The 24,879-nt window shown below is 28.0% G+C and overlaps 1 protein-coding gene across 3 annotated transcripts in view; it reads left to right on the top strand.

The window, feature by feature from the left end:
• Positions 1-3,331, top strand: part of LOC101241719 (glycine receptor subunit alpha-2) — a 67,420-nt gene extending 64,089 nt beyond the window's left edge. For all 3 annotated transcript variants that reach the window (XM_065801350.1, XM_065801352.1, XM_065801351.1), the window contains one exon: positions 3,009-3,331. In XM_065801350.1, coding sequence (XP_065657422.1) covers positions 3,009-3,200 — 192 coding nt within the window. In that variant the 3' untranslated portion in view covers positions 3,201-3,331. The remainder of the gene's footprint in view (positions 1-3,008) is intronic.
• Positions 3,332-24,879: the final 21,548 nt, after the last annotated feature.

The raw sequence follows: 24,879 nt of genomic DNA, 5'->3' as shown, positions 1-24,879 counted from the left end.
GGAGTTCCGAATGGATCCATTGACGATAATAAGACTAGTTTCACGATTATCTGTTGTTCAAATCAGTAACTTGAAAAACGATGCAAACTTTCACAATACACCAGTTCAAGCGAAGTTCTGCCATTATTAATATCGCGCTAGAAAAAGTCCTGGAACAAATTTAAAAGGGTAAATATTTATTTTCTCAGTTGCGAGTTAGTGATGAAATAGATAAGATAAAAGTGTGCTGTTATAGGATGTACCAATAGTTCCTATATGCTAGAAAAATTGAAAGATAAATCGTGGTTTTCAACATGAAGAGAAGATACTATCCGAGTGTGGATGTGAGGCACCATTTCGAATGTATTGTTTCCCAAGTTTTAAAAGAAATAACTTAAAAAGAGAACAACGGATTAGTCAGCTTAGATGAGAAGGAAATAAAAAAGGAAGTGCATGGAAACTCAGAACTGCAGATAGAGTATGCTCTGATCATTTTGTTGATAAACATCCGACTGTTATGAACCCTAATCCAACAATAAATATGGGTTTTAATCAACCTGAACAAAAAAAACCTAGAAGAACTTTAATAAAGTACCCAATCACTTCTTTACCATGTTCTAGTAAAATGCAGCCTGTAGAACCTTTGTTGACTGAAAAAAGTATTGTCACAGAGTTTTCAAGTGTTAGTTTTAATGCAGATGTTTTATCATCTATATTATCAGACCATACATACTCATTGAGCTTACCACAACTTAACAAATGTACTTCATGTGAATACAAATCTTCACTTACCTCTTATTTGAGTAAAGTAAATAGCCTTACTAATCAGTTAAAAAAGTTGAAAATAAAACAAACAGTCAAGCCTAAACAAAAATTCTCTTGGAGATTAGTTAACAATGATACAAAAATGAACTTTTATACTTTTACATCTTCGATTGCTGTTTTTAATGTTATTTTTGGTTTGTTAAAACCATTTTTACCCTCCATTCATTATAGGAGAGGCCCAAAACATTCACGTAGCAAAGTTAAACAACTAAAATCTGTATCTAAATGTAAACTGTTATCACATAGAGAAGAATTTTTAATTAACACTTTTGAGATTGCGCTTAGGTTTACTAAATGAAGATATTGTTGATCGTTTTGGCATTTCAAAATCTTTGTGTTTTAATAAATTTACCACTTTTATTAGAATTGTTGCTTATATTCTCGGAAATGCTATTATTGTTTGGCTCCCAAGTGAAGTCATAAAAAAACTTCCCTGCGTCCTTTGTGAAAACAAAGCATCACACGTGTAGAGTGATTATTGATTGTTTTGAAATATTTATTGAACGTCCAAAGTCCCTTTACAACCAAGCAGTGACTTGGGCTGATTATAAGCACCACAACACTGTCAAGGTATTAATTGGTATAGCACCAAATGGGTACATAACGTTTATATCTTAATGTTACGGCGACAGAGCATCAGATAAATTTATTACAAGTGACAGTGGTTTCTATGAAAGAGACAACGAGGTGATGCACACATAGGATTTTAATTAAGAGAAAAACTATTATTTCGTTATTGTGGCTTATCTGTTCCACCAGGTGCAAGAGTAAAGAGTCAAATGACTGCAAGTAAATGTAAGAAGACTACTGATGTTGCAAACTTAAGAATTCACATAGAAATGGCCATAAACCGAATAAAAACTTTTCGAATCTTAAAAAATGTATTACCCGTTTCTATGCTTCATCATATGAATGATGTTATTTTATTGTGTGCAGCTTTATGCAATTTAAAGCCTGCTTTAATAAAAAATAATTCAAGCCTAAAAGTTTAAAATATAGTTTTTAATTTAGTATTAGTCACGCGTGCTTAATACAAGGGGGTGAGTGAATTTTAGTCCAGATCTAATAAACAGAGGAATCTTAATTAAAGGGTGGATGGGAATTTTTTGTTTTACACAACACATTTTTTTATAGGTTGAAAATTTTTAAAATCTGATTACACTGAAAGTTTTAATTAAATTATTAAAAGCCCCTCCCCAATGTATTATTATTGAGACTTTGATTAAAATTTTTGGTAAATTTCCCCGCCCACGCTAAGCTTGTTAAGACCCACTCGTTTATTAATTTTTACTTGTTATTAACAAAACATTTATATCATGGAAAATCAACCTTAATAATTAAAAAATATATACTAGTAAACGATAAATAATAAAAATGTCAGTGTAAATTCTTACCCCCCTTTTTAATAAAACCATCCAGTTTATTAGATCTGGACTAAAATTCCCACCCACACTTTAATCCCCCCTCCCTCCTTGGATTAAGGACTCAAAAGTAAGCATGCGAGAGTACTAAGGTTGTAAATATTTTTAAAAATTACTTATAAGAGATGCCGGACACTACCGTGCACTTTTAATGAATACATATGTTTCACATTATTACTGCTTTTTACTATTATAAATAGCTTGAATAACCATTTTGATTTTCAGTATATTCTTTACCTAAGGTAAAGAATATACTGAAAATCAAAATGGTTATTCAAGCTATTTACGTGGACGCTATTTACAAGCGATGAAAAATTATTGGTAATAGTTAAATTTTTTTGATAAATTTCAATTTACTTTTTATTATTATTATTATCATTATTATTATTATATAATGATCATCTACATTTAGGGCACCTAAACTTTTTAGTTAATATTGTTTCTATACTTCTTTTATTTGACACCAGTATAAATAAAAATCAGTTTTTTTGGACGTCGACATAGTATTTTCAAAACCCTGTTTGTTGCAATTCGTGATGATGGTTTTAAAAATACAATCTGTTTACGGTGGGGTAATTTTTTCAGGAAATTTATTTCACTATTGCGTAATTAATGTGAAATATAGTTTACTTGTGTAAAATTATTATTGATTTAGTCAAAGATTTTGTCATTAATAATAAGATTGCCATTTTACAGTTTTGCTAAAATTAAAGTATTAGATATTATATAAAATAAATTAAACAAATGTTCACAAAATAATTACTTACATTTTTTTAATTTTAGGTAAAAGAACCAGAGAATAAAGGAAGTGAACCAGTGATTAAAAAAATAGATATAGGACCATTTGTGTTAATTACTGGTGATCAACACGTAATTGACAACTGCGCCAAAATAGTTTTTCCACTTTTGTTTTTATTTGTAAATGCCGTATATTTTGCATACCACCGCATCCACCCTGAAACTGTTAACAAATAGATAGTGGATTTATGGTAAAGTAGTTAAAGAATATGCTCTTAGTTAAGTTGCTAGCATTTCAATTCTAACGATTGATGTCAATAAACAGAGAAACTTCAGTAGTTATAAATAAATCAAATTTAAAAACTGAATATTATTTATTATTATTATTATTATTATTTACATATATTGTTTATATATAAGGCCAATATAGTTATAATTTGAACAGAAAAAAAACTTAAAAAATAAAATTACCCAAGTTTATGAGGAAAAAACGCTTGATATATAAGCGAATATAAAAAAAAATACCTTAAAAATTTAAACTTTACCAAAATAGTCAAAATGTCTTTTAGAATTCTAAAAGATTTTAAAAAGAAAAAATTTTATGGGTTTCCATAAGATTTAAAAACAAAATAAAGTTATGGGATTGACACTCATGTGAAGAGTTCATGCTAGAAAAAAGGTTAAAAACTTTTTTTTCTTCTAAAATCTTATAGGATTGAAAAAATATTTGATTTGGGAGCCATTACTTATATTAAAGAAATTTTTTATTTGGGAGCCAATATTTTGGTAATAAAATACAAGATCTTGCATATCAAAATTTTTAAAATTATCCAAGCTTTAAAGTAATTTTTAGAGCAAACAATGTTTATTTTATAGATAGTTAACAAATCGACATCTTTTTTTTTTTCTATCAATAATTTAACAATAAGAAGATAAAATAAAACAAAAGTGTTCTTTAAAGTTGTTTAAAAGTTCTTCTGTGTTAGGGGTGTACCAGATTCAAAATTTTGATTTCCGGCCGGAACCGGATTTGCCGGAATTGTTATTAAAATTCCGGGTGGAGCAAGAGTTATATTTATGTAATTTTTTGCCTTCAAAATTGACAGTGAAAACCTGCACATCACATTGTGGCTACATAATATATATTTATAACCTATAACATATATTTCATTAATTTGATTTTTGTTTCATTTAAATTTAATATGTCGTTTTTATTTGTTTCTTATAACTTTATTACTGAAAGTTTAAACCGGCATAATATTTATATTTAAAATTATTTCTTTGTTTTCTATTTTTCCATTTAGGTTAAAATTGAAATATTTACTCTATTAGGCATCCTAAACTTTTTAGTAATTAAAAATATAAGTAACATTTAAATTGAGTTCTCAGAGGCAGGTAACATTTTTGACGAGCTAGTTTGTTGCCCAAAACTGGACGGCAATTCTTTTTGCACCGCGATATTCCTAAACTTCTGCAAATCCTTACATAATTGATTAGTGCAAATAAAAGTACATTGTGTTTGTTAAGAATTTTATATTTTTACCTAGGTTTACCTATAGTTCTTCATTGGCCTGTAGGACAATGATTTTTTAATTTAATCTACACAGTCTATGTCGCATGTCTTAAAAAACGGTAAATAATAAATTCCGGCATTCCGGTCTGAATTATTGTATTTCCGGCCGGAACCGGAATGACGTAAATGTCACATTCATATTTACATAGGGTACATCCCTATTATGTATGTACTTTATACATACATTATATATACATACAAAAATATTCTGCATGTAGAAAAATGTTTTTGTTAATCACAAAGTCTGTTTATATAGACATTTATTGTACAGAAATGTACTACATGGTTTAAACATTTAATGGGTAATAAAACGTATGCAGTACGAAAAAATTTTAGAAAATATGGCCTATCGCTGTTCAAAAATCTTTTATGAAAAAAAGATATGGTAGTTTAAAACTACCATATCTTTTTTTCATAAAATTTTTTCCAAGTAATCTTGTTGATAACTAGTTTCTGAACTAAAATAAAGTTCATTGTAAAAGTAAAAAATACGTTTTTGAAACTTACGATTAGTTGTATCACTTTGCGGGGAGTTGAGATGATGCAATGTATCATTTGCATAAACAAGGAAACTGTAGATACAGTTCTTGAAATCTTGATTTTAGTTCAGTAAGATCTATGTGTTTTCTGAAAATTTTAATCTAATATCATAGACAAATTTGAATATATCTTCATGTATAGTTAAATTGTGAAAAAATATAAATCGAGAAAACGATGAAAAAAACAAATTTAAAAAAAAGCGTATGATTTTTTAGTTTTGAATTCAACTCGTTATGTTTTCTATAGACTTCTTTGTTAAGCTGGTAAATTTCTGATTTTTCAAAAGTTGCAATATTTGAAACATCAGCTATTGTTGAACATAAAAAGACATTTAAGCGAAAAATTTTAGGCCTAAAAAAAAATTTATTTTAGCAGGGTCCCTAAATGACGCTCGGTGTGCCCAAAAAACCACATTCTGGGAATGTGGTTTTCGGAAAAAATTCACAAACCAGTTAATTGTTAGTGAAATCTTGTGAAAAATTTGTTATATTACTTTTTTGGACCGAAAAATCTGCTTTTGAGATTAAATTTTACGTGTGTGGACTCTGACCCAGAGAATGAGGCAACGGTGGGGGAGTGGAGAGGTGCTAAGAGTAATACCTTTAATATTTTAAAATTTTTCAAATAAACTATAAAATTTATATTAAAAGTAAAAGTGTTTTTAAAGAATTTGTCTGCTACCACCTCCCGCCCCATATAACAAGTAGCGCCAAGATGCCTGTGTTGCTTTAGGATCAGCTAACATGGTTTTAGAATGTGGTATAACTAATACATGGGTAATTGCTGAATAATATAATTTTTGAAAAATGATACTATATCCTATTCAAAATGAAATATATTTGTGTTCATAATAATTTAATTTTAAACACAGATATAAGTACTGATTTTATATGGTCATTTTAAACACTCTTGAATAATCCTTTACTCCTCGCTTAATACGTTGTTCACATCTACTTTGCACCCTCTTGTGGTATTTCCAAGTTTTCCACATGATCCACATTGCAAAAGTTTTTTTTACTAGCAATTGTTGGACGTGTTCTTATCATCAGTTTGAAATAATGATATGTGTATTTATTTTCAATGACATCTGTCTTGTCTTACTTTTGCTAAGAAAGTCTTGAAGCTATCTTGGTCTTTTGTTTTAAGAATTACCGAATAAATTGACTCTTTTTTATTTGGACTAAAAAAAAGATAAGCTATTGGATGTTTGTTAATTTTACCACCACTAGAAGTAGATAAATCAAGGAACATTCTGGTTTTTTACATGAATTTTGAATAACTTTTCTATTTGCTGTTTTCAAACAGTTTTAACCCTTATGTCCTGCTCAGACCATGCGTAGGTTTGTTGGCCTACAATGTGATATAACAACTTCAGACAGTAGTCAAGTACATGTAGCTTTTGATATAGAGTGGCAAAGTTTTTTTTATCTGATTCAACAATAGTTTCATGGCATTGCCCATGTCTTTCACTATCTTTGTAGGAGATTTCCCCATTTTCTAGTTTTCTTTAAGTACTGAGCAAATCATTTTGGTTTTTATCTATAATGAACGTATGTAGTCTTCATACCATGTCATTGGCCTCACTTCTGAAACAATAGCAGGAGTGTCAAAAAGCTCCAGAATCACCTTTCAATAAATCTACTATTTTGCCATCAACCATACTTATCTCTATTTTTACAAATATTTGTAAACCATTTTCTGAAAGAATAGGCTGCGTACCATTTTTCGACATTTTTCGACAGAACCATATAAAAATTACGACATAAATATAATATAAAATAATACAAGTAGTTTATGACAAAATAACAATGCAAAACAATTGAAATAATAAATGGTTAAAATAATATCTCAAAAATATTTCAATATACTTATCCGTTGAAAAAATAATATTCTTTAATTTGTTTTTAAAAACAGAAAAAGAGATAGATGAATCAAAATTAGGCTGGACAGATTTATTCCAGATATAAGGTGCCGATAATCTATACAAAATTGATTAAACTTTGTTTGACAAAAGGGTTCTTTTAAATAGTTTTTATTTCGCAAACTATATTTATTCTTTACTTTAAAGATAAATAGATCTTTAAAAACATGTAATAAAGTGTTGTTCATACAACAAAACGTAAAATATAAAGTATTATACAAGTTAAGTTCAAAAACGTTTAATATATTCATATCTTTGAATAAAGGTTTTGCATTTGAAAAACGATTTAAAAAGTATATCATTCGCATTGCATGTTTCTGATGGCGGTAAAGACATTGCAATTTACTTTTACCTGTAATTCCCTAGGCAATATTTGCATAGTTGATATAGTTATGAATAAATGAGTAGTATAGTTGTTTTAAATTATTTTTATTTAAATAATTTCTGGCCTTATAGAGGATTGCAATACTTTTTGCAACTTTTGTTGATATATTATCAATATGAGTTTTCCATATCATATTTTCGTCAAGATAAATACCTAGGAAATTTAAAACGAAATCTTTTTTTATTTCTACTTTATCAATATAAAGTTTAGGTAAATCATTAGGCAAAAGACGTTTTTTTGTTGAGGGGTGGAAAAGGATCCACTTTGTTTTGTCAATATTTAAGGTTAGTTTGTTGCATTTAAACCAAGTAGAAATTTGTATAAGTTCTTTATTCATATTTAAAAAAAAGTTTGTTAATGTCTTTGTTTGATAAAAGTAAATTGTTATCGTCTGCTAACATAATGCTCATAAGGTTCGAGGCCTTATGTAGACCGTTGAAGAATACTAAAAAGACAAAATGGACCAAGGATAGAACCCTGTGGAACACCACATTTTAATTCAACTAATGCTTTATTTCAATAGATCTATATATTTTATAGATCAATAGGAAGCAATTCTTCTCCGTTGAAGACCAATTTGCTCTCTATTTGACAAGTAGCTATTATACCATTCAATCAAATTACCAGTTATTCCATAGAACTCAAGTTTTTTAAGTAAGATATCTTGATTGACTGTATCAAAAGCCTTTGATAAATCGACAAAAACACTAAGTGTATATTGTGATTTAGCAAAAGAATTTGAGACTTCGCGTGTAAACTGAATAATGGCTCGTTCAGTTGAACTATTTTTTTGTAGCCAAATTGATTTTTGTATTGTAAATTATTTGAAATCAGGTAGTTGTATGTCTTTTCAAAGATGATTTTCTCTAAAGAAATAGAGCAATAATTATTGACGTTTGATTTTTCTCCGTTTTTATAAATCGGGATAGCTTTGGCAATTTTTATTAGGTCAGGGAAAACCCCTTGTTGTATAAACGTTTTGAAAACTTTAAAGAGAATATTTTTCAAACTTTCATAGCAATCTATATTTATGTTCCCGTTTATTCCATCCGCACCGATTGCTTTGTGTCTTTTTAGAGATTTGAAGGCTCTTCAAACTCTTCAATTGATAAATCTAGGAATAAGTCATGGGGAGAAAGTAAACTATTTGAAGTTGTCAAAAAATCATAAAAGGAAATATTTGTAGAAGGAATCCTACCAGCCAGCCTACTTCCGATATCGGTAAAGTATTTATTAAATTCTTCCGCTATTTCATTTGGTTCATATATACATAAATTTAATCATTTTCAGAAGGAAATTTGAACAGGTTTTCTGTTTCCCCGTTGTTCCCAGTGGGCACAGTACGTTTTTAAAACGTTCTTTAGACGTTTTTATTAGGTTTAAACCTTATAAAAACGTCTAAAAAACGTTTTAATAACGTACCGTGCCCACTGGGTTGTTTTCAATATTTTCCATATTTGTTTTAAGTCATTTTTATATTTAGTAATTAGATTAGAGTAATAAATATTTTTCAGGTTTTTACGAATTTTTTCAAATAGAGTTTTGTAGTTTTTATATATGCGTAAATTAGCATAAGATTGTTTTTAAATATTTTATATACAATTTTTGTTTAATTTTTGAAGATTTTTAAAGACCCTTGATAATCCAAGGACTTTTTAAGGTTTTTGGTTTTAAGGTTGTTTTGGAAACGGGAAAATTTGCATCGTACATCGAGAAGAATGTATTAAAGAACTTATTATAGATTACATTTATTTCTTCATTAAAATTTATATGCTTCCAGTTTAACAATGATAATTGATATTTAAACGTTTCTAATTTTTTTTTGTTAAAAATACGTTTTCTTATAATTAGTGTAAGGAGTTAAAATTGTGCTGAATGTTAGAAAAATGGGAAAGTGGCCTGATATATCTGATTTTATAATGCCTTTTTGTATGTCATTGTTATATACATCTGTGGTTAAAATATTGTCTATTAGGGTGGTTGAGTTTTCTGTTATTCGAGTAGGCCGGTTGATAAGCGGTATTGCTCCTGATACAAATATTTCATCATAAAATTTTTTTATTTTTTTGTTTTCGCTATATCGTAAGAAATCCATATTTAAATCGCCATTTACAAAGTTTTTTTTCTTTTCTTTGTTACCTTCATAAAAAATATTGTGCTTTAAGTATAAGCTTAAATTTTCAATGGTCTATAACAACAACTTAGTAGAATGCTTTTGCTTTTTAACTTTTCGCTTATTGTTTAAAGTTTCAATTATAACGATTTCTTTATAGCCAATGAGAAACGCATAAATCATTCCTAACGTTATGCCCTATGTTTTGAAGATGGAAGTTGGAGTTATCATTAAGCTCATTTTGTAAACACCAAGTTTCCGTTAAACAAATAATATCAAAATAGTTTATAATTTCTTCTATAAAATGTCGAAGATATTCAAAAGTTTTGTTCATACTTCTTATATTTATGTGGACAATTCTGATTTTTTTGTTTTCATTGCCATTTTTAAAAAGAAATTCTTTTAAGCCACTAGCATAATGATAAAAACAATCTATTTTTAAGTCATTAAAATAGTTAACATCTGGATCTGTGTTTTCATCAGATCCAATGTATTTGTTTCTAAAGTTGAAAATAAGTAATTTATAGTCCTCCATTTTATATTTTTTGTTGTTATCATTTTTTGTGTACTAGATAAGATTTCAAAGAATTTCTTATGCTTCTGAGGCGCGTGTTACAAGTTTTTTATATATAACTTTAGCAAACTTACCCTCAGTTCAAAGTTCTTTTGCTTTGGTAAATCGAAGTCGTCTTGATATATTTTTTCGTTCCATAGTCTTTTTTTCTTATATTCATTAAATACGATTTCTCAATCTTTATAGTTAAGAAACTTTACCACGATAGTTTTTCTTCTTTTTCCAGATTCGTGCTTCTTCCCAGTCCTGTATGCTCTTTCAATTGCAATGTTGTTTTTAATTCCGAGTTTCTCCTTTCAGAACTCTTTGACCTTTGATTCGCTATCTTTCCAAGTTTTTTCTTCTCTTTCGTCAAAGCCATCAAAACGAAGATTGTTTCGCCGCCTCCAATCATCTAATTCTGCTTATTTATCTTGAATAATTTCAGCGCATCTTAGATTCACGTTGTCTTTGTTATAATTATTGAGTTTTACTTTTAAGTCATTTGATTCTTACACAACTTGTTCATAATTTTCATTCTGAAAATTAATTGCTTTAGTAACTTCAGGGATTTCTCTCTTCAGTAAAGCATTTAATTTTTTTAATTTTTCAATTTCGTTGTAAAATTTTTCTTCTAATTTATTAAATCTCCAAAGTTTTTTAGTAGAGAGCTTTCATGACATTCCAAAAATCATTTTACAATTGTTAAAGATTTTGCCATTTTCGAATTATTTCCGAATATAACAACTTATTTTAGCAGCAATAAAAACGCGTCTTATCTCGTCGAAAGTGTGCGCAAAAAAAAAAAAAAAAAAAAAAAAATCTAATCTTAATAGTATTTGCTTGCATTCTGACTTATCTCCTTCTTGCTCATTCGCATGTGTTTCCACGATGTCGATGAAACCATACAAAATTTTGTTGTAGGTTTTTCAGATTGATCACTAAATTACATGTGTGCAATTTGCTTCAAAATTTTTATCTTCTAAAGTTAGATTATATCTTATTCTTATATCTTATTCTTTTTCATCTTCTAAAGTTAAATTATATCTAATTTTGATTGTTTTCAGAATTAGCTTTGATTTTTCCAATGAACTTAATTTAATCTTCGAAATTAGTAAAATTTCTTCTAATTCTCTTTTTTTGTCAATAACATTTTGTCACAAGTTATCAATATATAATAGCTATTCCTGAATTGGCTGTAAAAGTTGATTTTCATAATTACGCAACCTCAAATATCAACATGTACGAACAACTTAAATTCAAACTTAAATTACTCAATTTACGGGGATATTCGGACTGTAATAACACATAAAAAAATGGAATATTTATACTTTATGAAACAATTGAGTTTATTTGCGACCTCCTGCGGTCTTTTTGTTTTCCCGTCATTTTCTTTTTAATCAAATAAATATATTTTCATATAATTTTGAATTTTTTGAGGTCCAAACAAAACTACAAAAGTACAATGTTTTAAATTTAAATTTTATTTTTCTTCAAGTAATTCACAAAAAAAATACCATTTCCAGATCAGGATAGAAAAAAATTTTTAAATTTATGTTTCATTCTTTGAAGTGCTATACATCAAAAACAACTAATAGTTTATTGCGTTTTAAAATCATTGTTAAAAAACAGTATTGGCTTGATTATAAGATAAATATTTTGCGTCAACATTCATCTTCAACTTCACACAACTATAAAAACAAAATGGTTTCAAGCATTTCAAAATTTTTTTTTTGTGCTGACCTATATATGTTCTACAAAAAATACAAGATTACTATTTAAAGTAAAAAAAAGTCAGAAAATTGAATTTTTTCATGTCCTGAGCACAATGTGCAACGGCTAATTGAGAAATATAAATCGCTTTTCCTGTCTTTTCTGAGACAGGAAAAGCGGTTCATATTTCTATCTCAATTACTTTTACTTAAAGTATTTTAAAAATTACTTTTACTTTTACTTAAAGCAATAGCTACTTTTCCTGTCTTTTCTGAGACAGGAAAAGTAGCTACTGCTTTAAGTAAAAATTCTGTTTACTTAAAGCAATAGCTACTTCTTTGTTATTAGTTTGTCTATGTTCTAAATAAAATTTAAAAAAACAATGTTCTGATTAGGCTTATTACTAACAAGAATTAAATATCCTTTCTAAATTAAGGTATCCTATTAAAATGAGTTCTGCAAAAGAAGTTTGTGTTTCAATTGTTGTTATACAGTTTAATGATAACGAAACTGGTCTGATAGATGTTTTGCGCAGTTTAGGAATTATCCCAGGACATTTTATTAAGTATAGTATCAAAAAAACTGAAGTTCTGCGTGTAAAGCTAATACACAAAAAATCATTTAACAAGGTTAAAATAAAAGAAAAACGCATTGAACAACTAGATAAGGGTTTGATAATAATTACATTAGTGAAGAGGCAACATTATATAAAAGGCAGGGAATTTTAACCTGATTTTATATGTTAATAAGTTTGTGTATTTCATAGTTTTAATTTTTTTCTGTTTTTTTAATTTTCTTAATTTTCTGGCAAAGATTGTAAAAGCTGTTATTTGTGTTGTGACCAAAACTAAAAATCGTAACTAACTAAATTAAATAAACCGTAACTAAAACTAGCCGACTAACTTTTTAGCCTAACTAAAACTAGTCGACTAACTTTTTAGTTAACTAGAATTAGTCGACTAATTTTAGTTAACTAAAATGTTAGTCAACTAATTTTAGTTAACTAAAATGGTAGTTGACTAATTTTAGTTAACTCAAAAGTTAGTCGGGTAACTTTGGTTCACTAAAAAGTTAGTCGACTAATTTTAGTTAGATTGAAAAGTTAGTCGACTAATTTTAGTTAACTAAAACATTAGTCGACTAATTTTAGTTAGACTAAAACTAACCTTAACTCCCACCCCTAGCTGTTATTGTCCAATTGACTTTAAATTTTTTAAAGAAAGTTATTATAATAAGCCTTATGTCCTGAGTTATGTCAGCCGTGGCGAAGTTATTTCAGCTGTTACTCTAATCTCAAATCCCTCTTTGTATGGAATGCTGCTGCCATATCTGGAGCAGCTCTTCCAACGATGCCCTTTCTCTTTTAGACAAGGTACAAAAACGCATTGTTAGCATAGTTGGACCTGCTCTTGCAGCCAACCTCAAACCATTATCACGTTGTCGTAATGTCGCTTCTCTTATTCTTTTCTATAAATACTATAATGGGTACTGCTCTAAAGAGCTAACGTCTTTAGTGTCATCTACTAAAATTCATTTTCTTTTACTCGTCATTAAGTTAAGTATCATCCTTTTACTGTGACTGTTCCTAAGTGCTCCAAAAATTCTTATTTCTCTAGTTTTTTTCCTCGAACATTAGTCATTTAGAATTCGCTTCTTGCTCTATAAACTTTATCTTTTCTCTTCCAGTAACTTCCAACTCTAATAGTGGTTGCTTGCCGCTTTGTTGGAAGTAAAAACATTTAAAAAAAAAAAGGGGTTAGAGTTTATGCTCAGAACCAAGAGGTTCGCGGTTCGAACCTCTTTTGGTTCGAACCGCGCTATAGTCCAATAAAGGACATAGGTAAAGAAGAGGGTGTGAACTTGATTTACTACGTAATTCTAAGAATGCTATCAAAAATAGAATATCAAGTTATTCTCTATTCTTGGTAGCATTATAAGAATTATTACGTCTGAAGATAGTTTAGATGTAATAAATTTAAAAATTTATTTTTTCGTATACTTGGGTGAGATCCAGTTAGTTTTAAATAACAAGTATGCTTTCCTCAAACATAACTTAAATGTTTATTATTTTTATAAGAATTTGGAGCAGAGACTCTGGGATTTTTCAAATTTATAAAATAAATATTATACTTATACTTAATTGTGTTTTAATTACTAGATATAAAAAGCAAATGTTGCATATTTTACTTTTAAATTCAATAAAAAAAATGTTTTAGTGGGAAGGGCCCCGTCATTTATTTGCAAAGGCGGGGGAAAGGGAAGGTAGGGAAGGCAAGTTTATAATTACTCCTCTGAATATATATATATATATATTTTTTTTTTAAGAAAAAAGTTAAAATATCCAAGCTTTAAGGGCTAAGATCTTAGTTGCAAAAGTTATTTACTGTTAGACTCAATAGAACCATGTTTTCACCTAGCTAAATATGAAAATAAAGGCTTAAATAAACCTAGCTAAATATGAAAATAAAGGCTTTTTAAACAGATGTTTAAAAAAGTATAACAGATGATTAAAAAAAAAATTGACTTACTGATGACGCCATTATTTGAATTAAAAATAATTTTAAAACTCAACTTATAATAAACAACAAATCTTTTATATTGAATATTATAATAAATTTCTTTGACAATAAAATTCTTAATCGTTATTTCAATAAAATTCCGATAACAAAACATTTTATTGCATTTAATAAGTAACATACCTGGCAGGTATTTCATTATGTATTCATTTATGTATTTCATTATCTTCATATTTAAACCGAAAAATAGAAACTGCAACTTCACAACAACTTGGCAATTAATCAAACAAATTTTTTTTTAAACACTGCATAATATCTAACTGTATAACTTCATAACACTAAGATAAAAACTCTGAAACTAAAAATAACGCTAAATTATAATTAAAACCTTCGACTTTTGATAAACTGTGGCGCTAATAAAAATACAAATTCAAATATTTTTATTCGATTTTAAACATTTTGAAAAATGATTGATATAAAAACAAAAAAAGTCATCTATAAAATTTATAAAATGTTTGTAAAAGTAAAATAAACTTTATAAAATATAACACAGGTCAACAAAAAATTTGTTGCATTAATATTGACACTTGCTCTTACTTAATTTTGATATGCTAAATTTAAATCTGACATCAGATTTTTATGGCAAGCTATAGATTTTTTCCATGAACAATCTTTTATTTTCCAAAGTTTAGGTAGTTGACTAAATATTTAAGGTAGATTTAAATCTCTAAAGCAGATTTAAATTCATTTATAAATAATATTTTGATTTATGTTAATGATTTTAGTAATGCATCAGTGAAACTAAATACTATCATTTTTGCAGACGATACAAATCTATTTTTATCTAAGTGCAATATTAATCAACTATATGCTGGGATAAACATTGAATTAGAAAAATTAAATTATTGGTTCAGGTCAAATAAACTTTCTCTCAACGTTGAGAAAAAAACATTGGTTCTTAAAAAAACAATATAAGAAAACCTTCCTCTAAAATTGCCAAAACTTATTATAAATTATCAACAAATTAAAAAACAAGATACTATAAAGTTTTTAGGAGTTATTTTGGATGATCATTTATCATGGCTCCCACATATAAAACATATACAATTGAAAATTAGTAAAGCCATTAGATTATGTATCGAATTCGCCCATATATAAGTTCACAAAGTTTAAAGCTTATATATTTCTTAAATTACTTCTGCTTAATTCATTGCTACATTACTTATGCAAATATTACGTGGGCAAGTTGTCAACCAACAAAACTTACAAAAGTTCTTTGCTTACAAAAACATGCTTGTAGAACTGTATACAACAAAAAAAGGGGGACCACACTAAAACTTTAATGATGAATATGAAATTGATCAAATCAAATCAAAGTAGCACATATAAAATACCTAAAAGATTTTACAAAAACGCAGAATATGGTATAACTTATAGAGGACCTATACTATGAAACTCTTTTCTGAAAGGCGACTTAAATATGGCAAAACCATTAAATTCATTTTACTATCAAACAAAAACTTACGTTTTAAATCTTACGGAATAATTTTTATTTTTGTTAGGAAAATCTTTTTTAAGCATTATATCTTCATACTTAACTGTTTGTATTTTTAAATATTATATGTAATCCCTGTATACTATATGTTGAATTTGATTTTATATATATTCAAAATTTGTATTTAAATATCTTCTTCTTTGACTTTTTGTGGCTCTTAGTATTTATTAATATTATATCTTCTTTTTAACTATTTGTATCAATATATATATATATATATATATATATATATATATATATATATATATATATATATATATATATATATATATATATATATATATATGTATATATATATATATATATATATATATATATATATATATATATATATATATATATATATATATATATATATATATATATATATATATAAGCATATATATATTTTAATATACATTTTTTTCTTTTTTCTTTTTTCTCCCAAATTTGTATTTTTAAATATTTTCTTTTTTTGACTATTGGCTACTATATATATATTTTTAATACTATATATTCTTTATTTACCATATGTATTTTCAAATGTTGTATCTTCTTTTTTTTTAGAGTGAGTATATTTGTATTTTTTATTAGAGTGAGTATATTTTATTAGAGTGAGTATATTTGTATTTTTTATTAGAGTTTTTATTATTATTTTTTAGAGTGAGTATAACTGAGTATATTTGTACTTTTAATTGATATATCTTCTTTTTTTCTCTATTTTCATTTTTAAACATTATATCTTCTTTTTAATTATTATTTTTTCTAAACTTTCTACTTGATTTATTAACCATATTTTACTATTATTGTTATGATCTGTAGAGGCTCTATAAAAAAATTAAGTTGGTGTTTTGCCGTCCATATCTTCTTTGAACCTCTGTATGTTTATTACTTATACATTTATAATTATACTTTATTTTATTTGTGGAATGGAATTGTAGTTTATCTAAACAGCAAAATTTAAAAAAGTAGATAAATAAATAAATGCTTTAAATTATTTGAATTTTTTTAAAATTTAACATAAAAATTGAAAACAGTTGAAAAAATGGGTTTTATTATAAACCAATGACGATGATGATGATGATTAACTAAATTAAGATCTATCCCTAAGTATTGAAAGATATAAATAATTCAAAATATTTATAGTAATGTAAAAAAAAGACATAATAATACCATTAAACTTTTTTGTAAATAGTACTATTAAAGTTTTTTATAATTTTTAAAAAAGTATGAAAATTTTAATTTTGAATGATATTGCAGATAATATTGTTTAATAAAGAATATCTAATTAGGAAGATAATTTCTTTGTTGCTCTTTCTTTGATAAACTTTTCCTGAGACATCTCAATAGTGATGCTTCAATAGTAGTCTGTCATCATGTGTTTGTCCCAATGTCCTTGGTAACGATCTTCGATTATCTTAAGATCTTGATGGAATTGCTCTCCTTGTTTTTCACTCACATTTCCAAGATTTTCAGGAAACTGATCAGGATGACTATTTATATAATAAAGTTTTATACTCATTTTACAAAAAAGATTAACCATGCAATTTTCTCCTTGCTATCTATTGTTTTAACAAGTTCTTTATCATATATAAGCAAATATGCTGCCGATCAAAAAATCAGCTTTTTTTTATATAATGACAAACCGGGTAATGCTTTAACTAAATACTGAAAATAAGTATCAGTTTTCAGTGCTTTAACAAATTATTTCAAAAAACCAAGTTAAAGATGGATTCACAATTCGTTTGATGTGAATTTGTATCCAATGTAACTTTCTGGCTTGACTATCACGCATGCATAGATAACATGGAGATTTAACAAACCGTTCTGCTGACCAAATAGAAAGTTTACCATTTTTATATCGTCATAAATATCCTAGTTTTGTTCTGGATATTTAATCAAGCTAATTTTAATTTCATGGTAAGTCTCTTGTAAATAAACAGAATGGCTAATTTTTGTACAGAACAAAAAGTATTACTATCGTTCAAAAAACACATTAGAGACTTCGCTTTGAGCTGTTGATACATAGTCTCCATTCTGTTGATTTACAGAAATATCTAACTGTAATAGGAGACCTGAAATATCATTAAAGAAAACAAATAAATGAGTTTATGAAAAAGTTAACAAATGTTTTTTCTCTTGTTCTAAAATTCTTGTTCAGCTTTATCTTGCTAAAACGCTGAGGCAATATTAAACGTTTGGCATTAGTTTTGTCTTCCGAATCTGGTATAAATTCTTCCGTTTTTGTAGCAGACATACTTTGTTCATCATCTGACGAATATAAACTTTTAAAAATTAAAAATTCAAATCTTTTCAGAATGTCGAATTGGTCTAATAGCAGAAGGAATGTTAAGATAAGCTATTTTTTGCCGCTTTATTTTTCGAATACCAGAGATATTGACAAAAGCAGCTGTCGTCAATATGGTTTGGTGGTTCACTCCACACCACGGGAACTCGAAAGGGTAAACTTTTTCCTTTTCCTTTTGTCCAACTTTGAAGCCTTTTTTTACAAATATGACACACAGTGTGTGGTGCCAACTTTTATTTTGGTCTCCAGGTTTTTATAAAAGTGCCTACAAAAAACCTTATTTTTGAAAATTGGAAATTTTAAAACTGCAAAAAAACTAGAACTTGTTAATAAAAACAAAATTCACATTTGAAGCCATTTAAAAATATAGAATATATAAAAATCAGTTTAAATATCTATTGCAACAGAAAAAAAAGTTTTTCTTGTAGACCTGTCTAATCTGTTATTCGTTAAATATCACCAGCAGACAATAACACGTACCAAATAATTAAGTTTAAATACAACATCCAACATAAAGTTATATAAAACCAACGAAAAATAAAAATCTACTTAATTATATTTAAAGTAAAGTCTTCGCTAGCTTCTTTTAATTTAAACATCCTGTTAAGATACAATTTCAATAAATCATCTACAAAATAGAGCATGTTTCATTACTCAACGCCTTGAAAATATAAAATTAAGTAATTCTTAAGACAGATAAAAAAAAATTATAAAAGATACATATTATTTGTAAATAAACGTATATTTTATAATTATATCCATGGCAACTATGAAACCCATAATACTAGTTAGTAGTTAGGAAGTCAAAAAAAAGCGAACAATTAAACTTAATATATTATTTGAAAAATATAATAAAATGCAAATTTATCAATATCTAATCTTTTTAGTTATGCTTTCTTTTCTCTTGGCTTTTACTTAATGAACTTACTTAATGAAAAAAACATATAACTTAAATTATTTGATTATTTTTAAAATCAGTTATAACAGCAGGCCAGAGAACAACCAAAGAAGGAAATCCAAGAACATCCTGCCAATACTCGAAAATAAAAAATATATAATCCCATATATCATCTTAAATTACAAAAGTATTATTTTTTTTTTAACTGACTTTTTGAAAATAAGGAGTTTAAAAAAGAAATGAAAATAGTCGTTAGATGCGCAGATTTTTCTAATTGAATACGTAAGCACTCAACATAATTAATTTTAATAATAACATAGGTGATAATCGTAAGACATTTTCCAGTGTTTTTAAAAAGTTAATTTTATGTTCAAATTTCAATCATATCATTAGAATTATATTTATTTGCTAGGGCAAATGCGGATCCATGAAACGTGTCATAGTATGTCAAGTAAATAAACTTGATTTGTTTTTCTGTATAAATCACTAAGAAGAAAAAACTTATGTGAGTGTAAATAATGTAAATTTTCCTTCTTTAAGTGTAAATATTGAATTACTGTAAATAGTCAAACTGACATCTTGGATACGCCAAGCTCTTCTCTTCACAAAGTTGAGGCAGTCATTAGCTCAACATCAAAAAAATATACCAATACTAAAAACTGAGTTCTGACAGGATATAGAATTATTGATTGTTCGATTTTGTCTGATGTCATTAGCGTTTTGAGCTGTCCAACTTGTTTCCAAACAACTTTAGCAATCATTGAAAGGAAAAGCAAAAAGCCAGTACTTGCATGTGAACTTTCTATTGTTTGTGTAAATATCAAAATGACTTTTACACTTCTAAGTTAATTAATAAAAAAGGAAACTTTGATATAAACAATCGAACAGTATATACAGTGACTCTTGGATTAGGACATTCCGGAATTGAACGGTTTACAACCCTCATGAACATGCCAAAACCAATGACGCCAAAAAACTATGACAAACTTGTTTTAAAAATTACAGTTATTTAATTAATTTTTGAACCTTTGTCTGACGGTTGCGCCTGAAATCAAATAGAAACGACAAATAAAACTTGATTCTGAAAAATTCAAGTGGTGAATTTTACAATTGGCGAACTAAGAAGTTTCATTCGTAACGCAATAAAACCAGAAAATAAAATACCGAACAACTTTGATACACTTCTCAGTTCAGTGCTGCGAAGAGTTATGACATGTTAATATTTGGTCATGTGATCACACCTATCCAAAAACGGTCCCAAACTCAATTTTGAGGACCAAAAAAACCACCGATGGAGCATTAATCTACAAGGTCTTAGGTATCACCGGATGTAAAAGTTAAAATCTAATCTCTATAGCCAAAGGAGAAAAATACATTTAAAGTTTTATAGCACTTTGCGCTATTGATCGCACTTTGAGCCCCTTTGTAAATCTATTTGTTTATTTTTTTTACTTTTGGGTTATGGAGTTTTTAAAAAATATCAAAAACTCTTTACATGTATGTGTTGGCTTTAACCTGACAAAAGATTAGCTCTTTAACACTTGTGGTTTGTGTACAGGAACCTAAAGTATAGGGTATGGAACTAAAAGCCTTTTTAAAAAGAGACAACGGATGCTTTACGTTTTTATTTTAACCTTATTATCGACTATGGAAGTTTCAAAATTTAATAGAATGAAGCCTTGGTATGTTACTTTCAGGCAAAATAAATAGAAGCAAGATATCTTTTATCTGTGCAAAGATATAGCTCTTAAAGTAGGAATCTCGCCTTTGAAAAAACGGCCAAAATATAGCAGCTTTTTGTGCTTTTTATGCTTTTTAAAGATTCAAAGTTACATCAAATAATTAATTTAGTAACAATATCATGTGGTTAGCTGTTAGACTGTTAGACTTCACATTTGTGTGTACTTTGTCTGCAAAAAGAGCGCTTTTTTTGTCAAAGTTTGTATAAAATATGGGGCAGAAAACACATAGTTAGAGACATTTTTTCTAATTGTTCTGAATTTAAAACACATAAAAACCTCTTTATATTTTAGTTGTTAAACCCACAGGTTTGCTTTGTTGTTTTTGTTTAAAATGATTGACCAAATATTGGAAATACACACAATAATAACAACTTTTTTGAATTTAAATAAGAAATATATCTTCACTGAAATGGATTTTAACAAGATAACAAACAAAAGAAAATCCCATTTAACCTTAATCTCCTATTGAAAAAACACATACATACAGAAATGAAATCAATCAATCAAACTTATTAACAGGCTATATAATAAAAATTTTTTTTCGATATTGTAAAAATTACTTTAGAATTGTAAATTCAAAATTAATTGTTAATTTATAAAATAATTTCAAAATTAATGTTAGAATCAAGTTTTTTTTTATATAAACCAAATATGTATAACCTTGTTGTGCTTTGTTTCTTGTATTGAAGTATCTCCTAAAATCTTTTATTGCTTTGATCAAGTTTTTCTACTATTTAAAAATGTGAAAGCAAATGTTTCTTTTTTTCCGGGAAAAGCCACAACATCAAAGTAATTACACTTAAGCAGTTAACAGTCTAAACAACTAAAAAGATTTTTTACCAAAACAAGCTTGTACTGAAGTTATTTTTCAAAGATCAGTTGCTTAACCACTGAAATGCCATATAAAAGAAAAACTCATCAAGATTGTCGGCAATCTGTTTGCTTCTTTTGTTTTTCAAAGTACGACAGACATATTTCTGTTTTCATCAAGGAAAGAATACTAGGTATTTTTTATGGAAATTCCATTGATTTTAAGGATGATCGAGTTGCATTGGGCATATGCAATTCCTGCAGAGCAGTGGAACAAAAGCATGGCAAAGGAGATAGAAATTTGCCTCTTCCCAAGCTACATGACTTTAACAAAGTGATCATTAGTCCACAGATAAGAGGATTTGATTCTTACAATTGTTTAATTTGCCGGGTTGGCCAACTAAAAGGACGTTCAAGAAAGCTCACTTTTTCAACCGATCAAGATTTGAAAGAACCATCAAGTAGCTTTGATATACTATGCTCAAACTGTCTCAGTATAGTCAAAAGAAGAATAACACATGATTGTTCACAAGCCACCAAGTTTAAAAACTTAAAGAAAATGATAGCAACTGATTCCAGAACTGCTTAAAAAATTGCGTACTCTGTAATAACTCAAAAGGTATCCTCTCCACAGGGCACAATTAGGTTGAGCAGAGAAAGTGGTAAAGCTTTAACTATTACTCCAGGTCCCTCCAGAGCTCAGTACGTATCAAAAACTTCTCTAACTACTTTGGACATGGTTCAAGTTCAAATCAGTACTGGTCTTTCAAAGAAAAAGATGCAAGAACTGGCTGTAACATCAAACAAGACCGCAAATTCAAAAATTATTGAAACAAAATTTAGGGAAAATTTTAGAATGGCTGGTTAAAAGGTTGAAAGTTTATTCAAAGTTTCCAAAATCTCACAAGGCCATCAACAAAAACTGATTATTTGGCGAAGGTTGTTCACTGCAAGAGTTTAGGGGATTTTTCACTTCACCGCCTCTCATCAAACTAGGTATTGATGGTGGAGGATCTTTCCTCAAATTCAGCTTGAGTGTCATCTCCAATGGTGGATGTCAAAATGTCAAAACAAGTTCAGCCTCAAATGACAAAAGCTTACTGACTGTAGAACATGAAAAAGAAACAAATGCCAAGCGTCAGCTACTTGTTGCTATTGCTGAAAATTTTTCAGAAACATAAAAATGTGAAAAAGATTTTAAGTTAATTTGGGAAAATTGATATGCCTTTCTTTATTGCATATGACATAAAGTTAGCCAATATCATCTGTGGCATTCAGTCTCACTCAAGCAAACATCCTTCCTGTTGGTGTGATGTTAAATCTAGTGACCTCAAAGAACAGGGAATTCCAAGCAACTTTAAATCCAATAGGATGCAATACAAAGCATTCATTGAGAAAGAGAATGGAAAAATATGGGCAAAGGATTTTCATAATGTTATTCATAACCTATTGTTTAACCAAGAAGATGTCAAACAAGTTATTGAGTTTATTCCTCCGATGGAATTTTATTTTCTCCTTGGAATTGTAAATCATCTTTACATATCAATGCTAAAGATATGGCCTAAAGGCGAAGATTGGCCATTATTTTTCAAATTGAAATTACAACCTTATCATGGTGGAGAGTTGGTTGGGAATGATTGTCATAAGCTTTTGAAGAATATGGATGTTTTACAAAGAATTATTGAAAGGGAAAAGGCAGACCATATGTTTGATTTTGTGAAAACATTCCAACATTTTAAGAGTGTTGTTAGCTCCTGTTTTGGAAGGACATTAAATACTGCATATGCTTAACATATCAAAGACTTTAAGAACTCATATCTTCAACTCCCAGTTTCAGAGCAACCAACAGAAGCCTTGCATTCAATTTCCAGTGCTCAATGGGCTAGGTACAAAAAGAACCGTGGTTATGGAGGCCAGTTACTGAAATGTGTAATTGACTATAACAGCAAGCATCCTTGAATTCAATTTTTAAAATAATTTTTTTTTAAACAGTTAAACAGTGATTTCTAGAATTTCATTCTAGAAATACTTGTAACTATGTTGATAAGAAATATTCTTGTCTGAAATTTTTGTTTACTATATAAATTTATTTAGTTTCATAAAATATCATAAGTTTACAAAAAAATAATCAGAAGTATATATCTTATTTTGCAAGTGCTAAATAAAAAAATCTCAACAGCAATTTGAAGAAAAAGTAATAAACACCATAACACTACCATAAAGTAATTTTTTTAATAGGAAATCAATCATCAGCCAAAGGTCTCCAGATCTTACTTGACTTATGCTCCAGTTATGCTGCGAAACATGATATAGTTTATAACAATATTAAGTTTCAAACAATGTTTTTTAAAATTTATAACCCCCTTACAAATAGCCCTTGTTTCACATTATCTGGCATGGTTCTCACATACACTAGTCAATATAAATACCTGGGTCGTTTGATCTCAAACGATATGCAGGATCACAAAGATATTTTAAAACACGTTTGCTCTGTGGATGCTAAAGCTAATCTCATCTATAAGCTCTACACAAATACAAATAAAGATCATGTTATTTAATGCCTTTTGCAGCCCAATCTATTGGTGTCAGTTGTGGTGTCTTTGGAAAAACGACTCATTCCATCGTCTATGGGTTGCATATAATAATGCACTTCGCTTGATATTAAACAAGCCTCCATGGAACAGTGCTAGTGAATTATTTGTTAAACATGGTGATCATTCACTTAATGTTGTTATTCGCAAGTAACAATACTCCTCACTGTTACTGCTGCAGAATAGTGAGAACCTCGTCATAAAAGCTTTTGTTAACTCAGACAGGTTCTTGCAGTCTCCTTTGATGTTTAAATGAAGAGCTGAGTTATATTTATTACAGTTTAATTTCTTATCATTATTTATTATTATTATTCTTTTTTATCATTATTTCTCCTTGGGTTTTATTAATATTCAAGTGCGTTAGTCTTTGTTTTATTCTAATCCACTTTGTTTTACCCATTGTATATTTATTATATTAAGCCTTGAGCCTGTTAATAAATTTGATTGATTGATTGATTTCATTTCTGTATGTATGTGTTTTTTCAATGGGAGATTAAGGTTAAATGGGATTTTCTTTTGTTTGTTATCTTGTTAAAATCCATTTCAGTGAAGATATATTTCTTATTTAAATTCAAAAAAGTTGTTATTATTGTGTGTATTTCCAATATTTGGTCAATCATTTTAAACTTTGACAAAAAAAGCGCTCTTTTTGCAGACAAAGTACACACAAATGTGAAGTCTAACAGTCTAACAGCTAACCACATGATATTGTTACTAAA

The sequence above is a fragment of the Hydra vulgaris genome, chromosome 07 (assembly GCF_038396675.1).
Source record: "Hydra vulgaris chromosome 07, alternate assembly HydraT2T_AEP".
Lineage (NCBI taxonomy): Eukaryota > Metazoa > Cnidaria > Hydrozoa > Anthoathecata > Hydridae > Hydra > Hydra vulgaris.
Note: the sequence above shows the minus strand (reverse complement) of the source record. Positions and strands in the feature narration are given on the sequence as shown.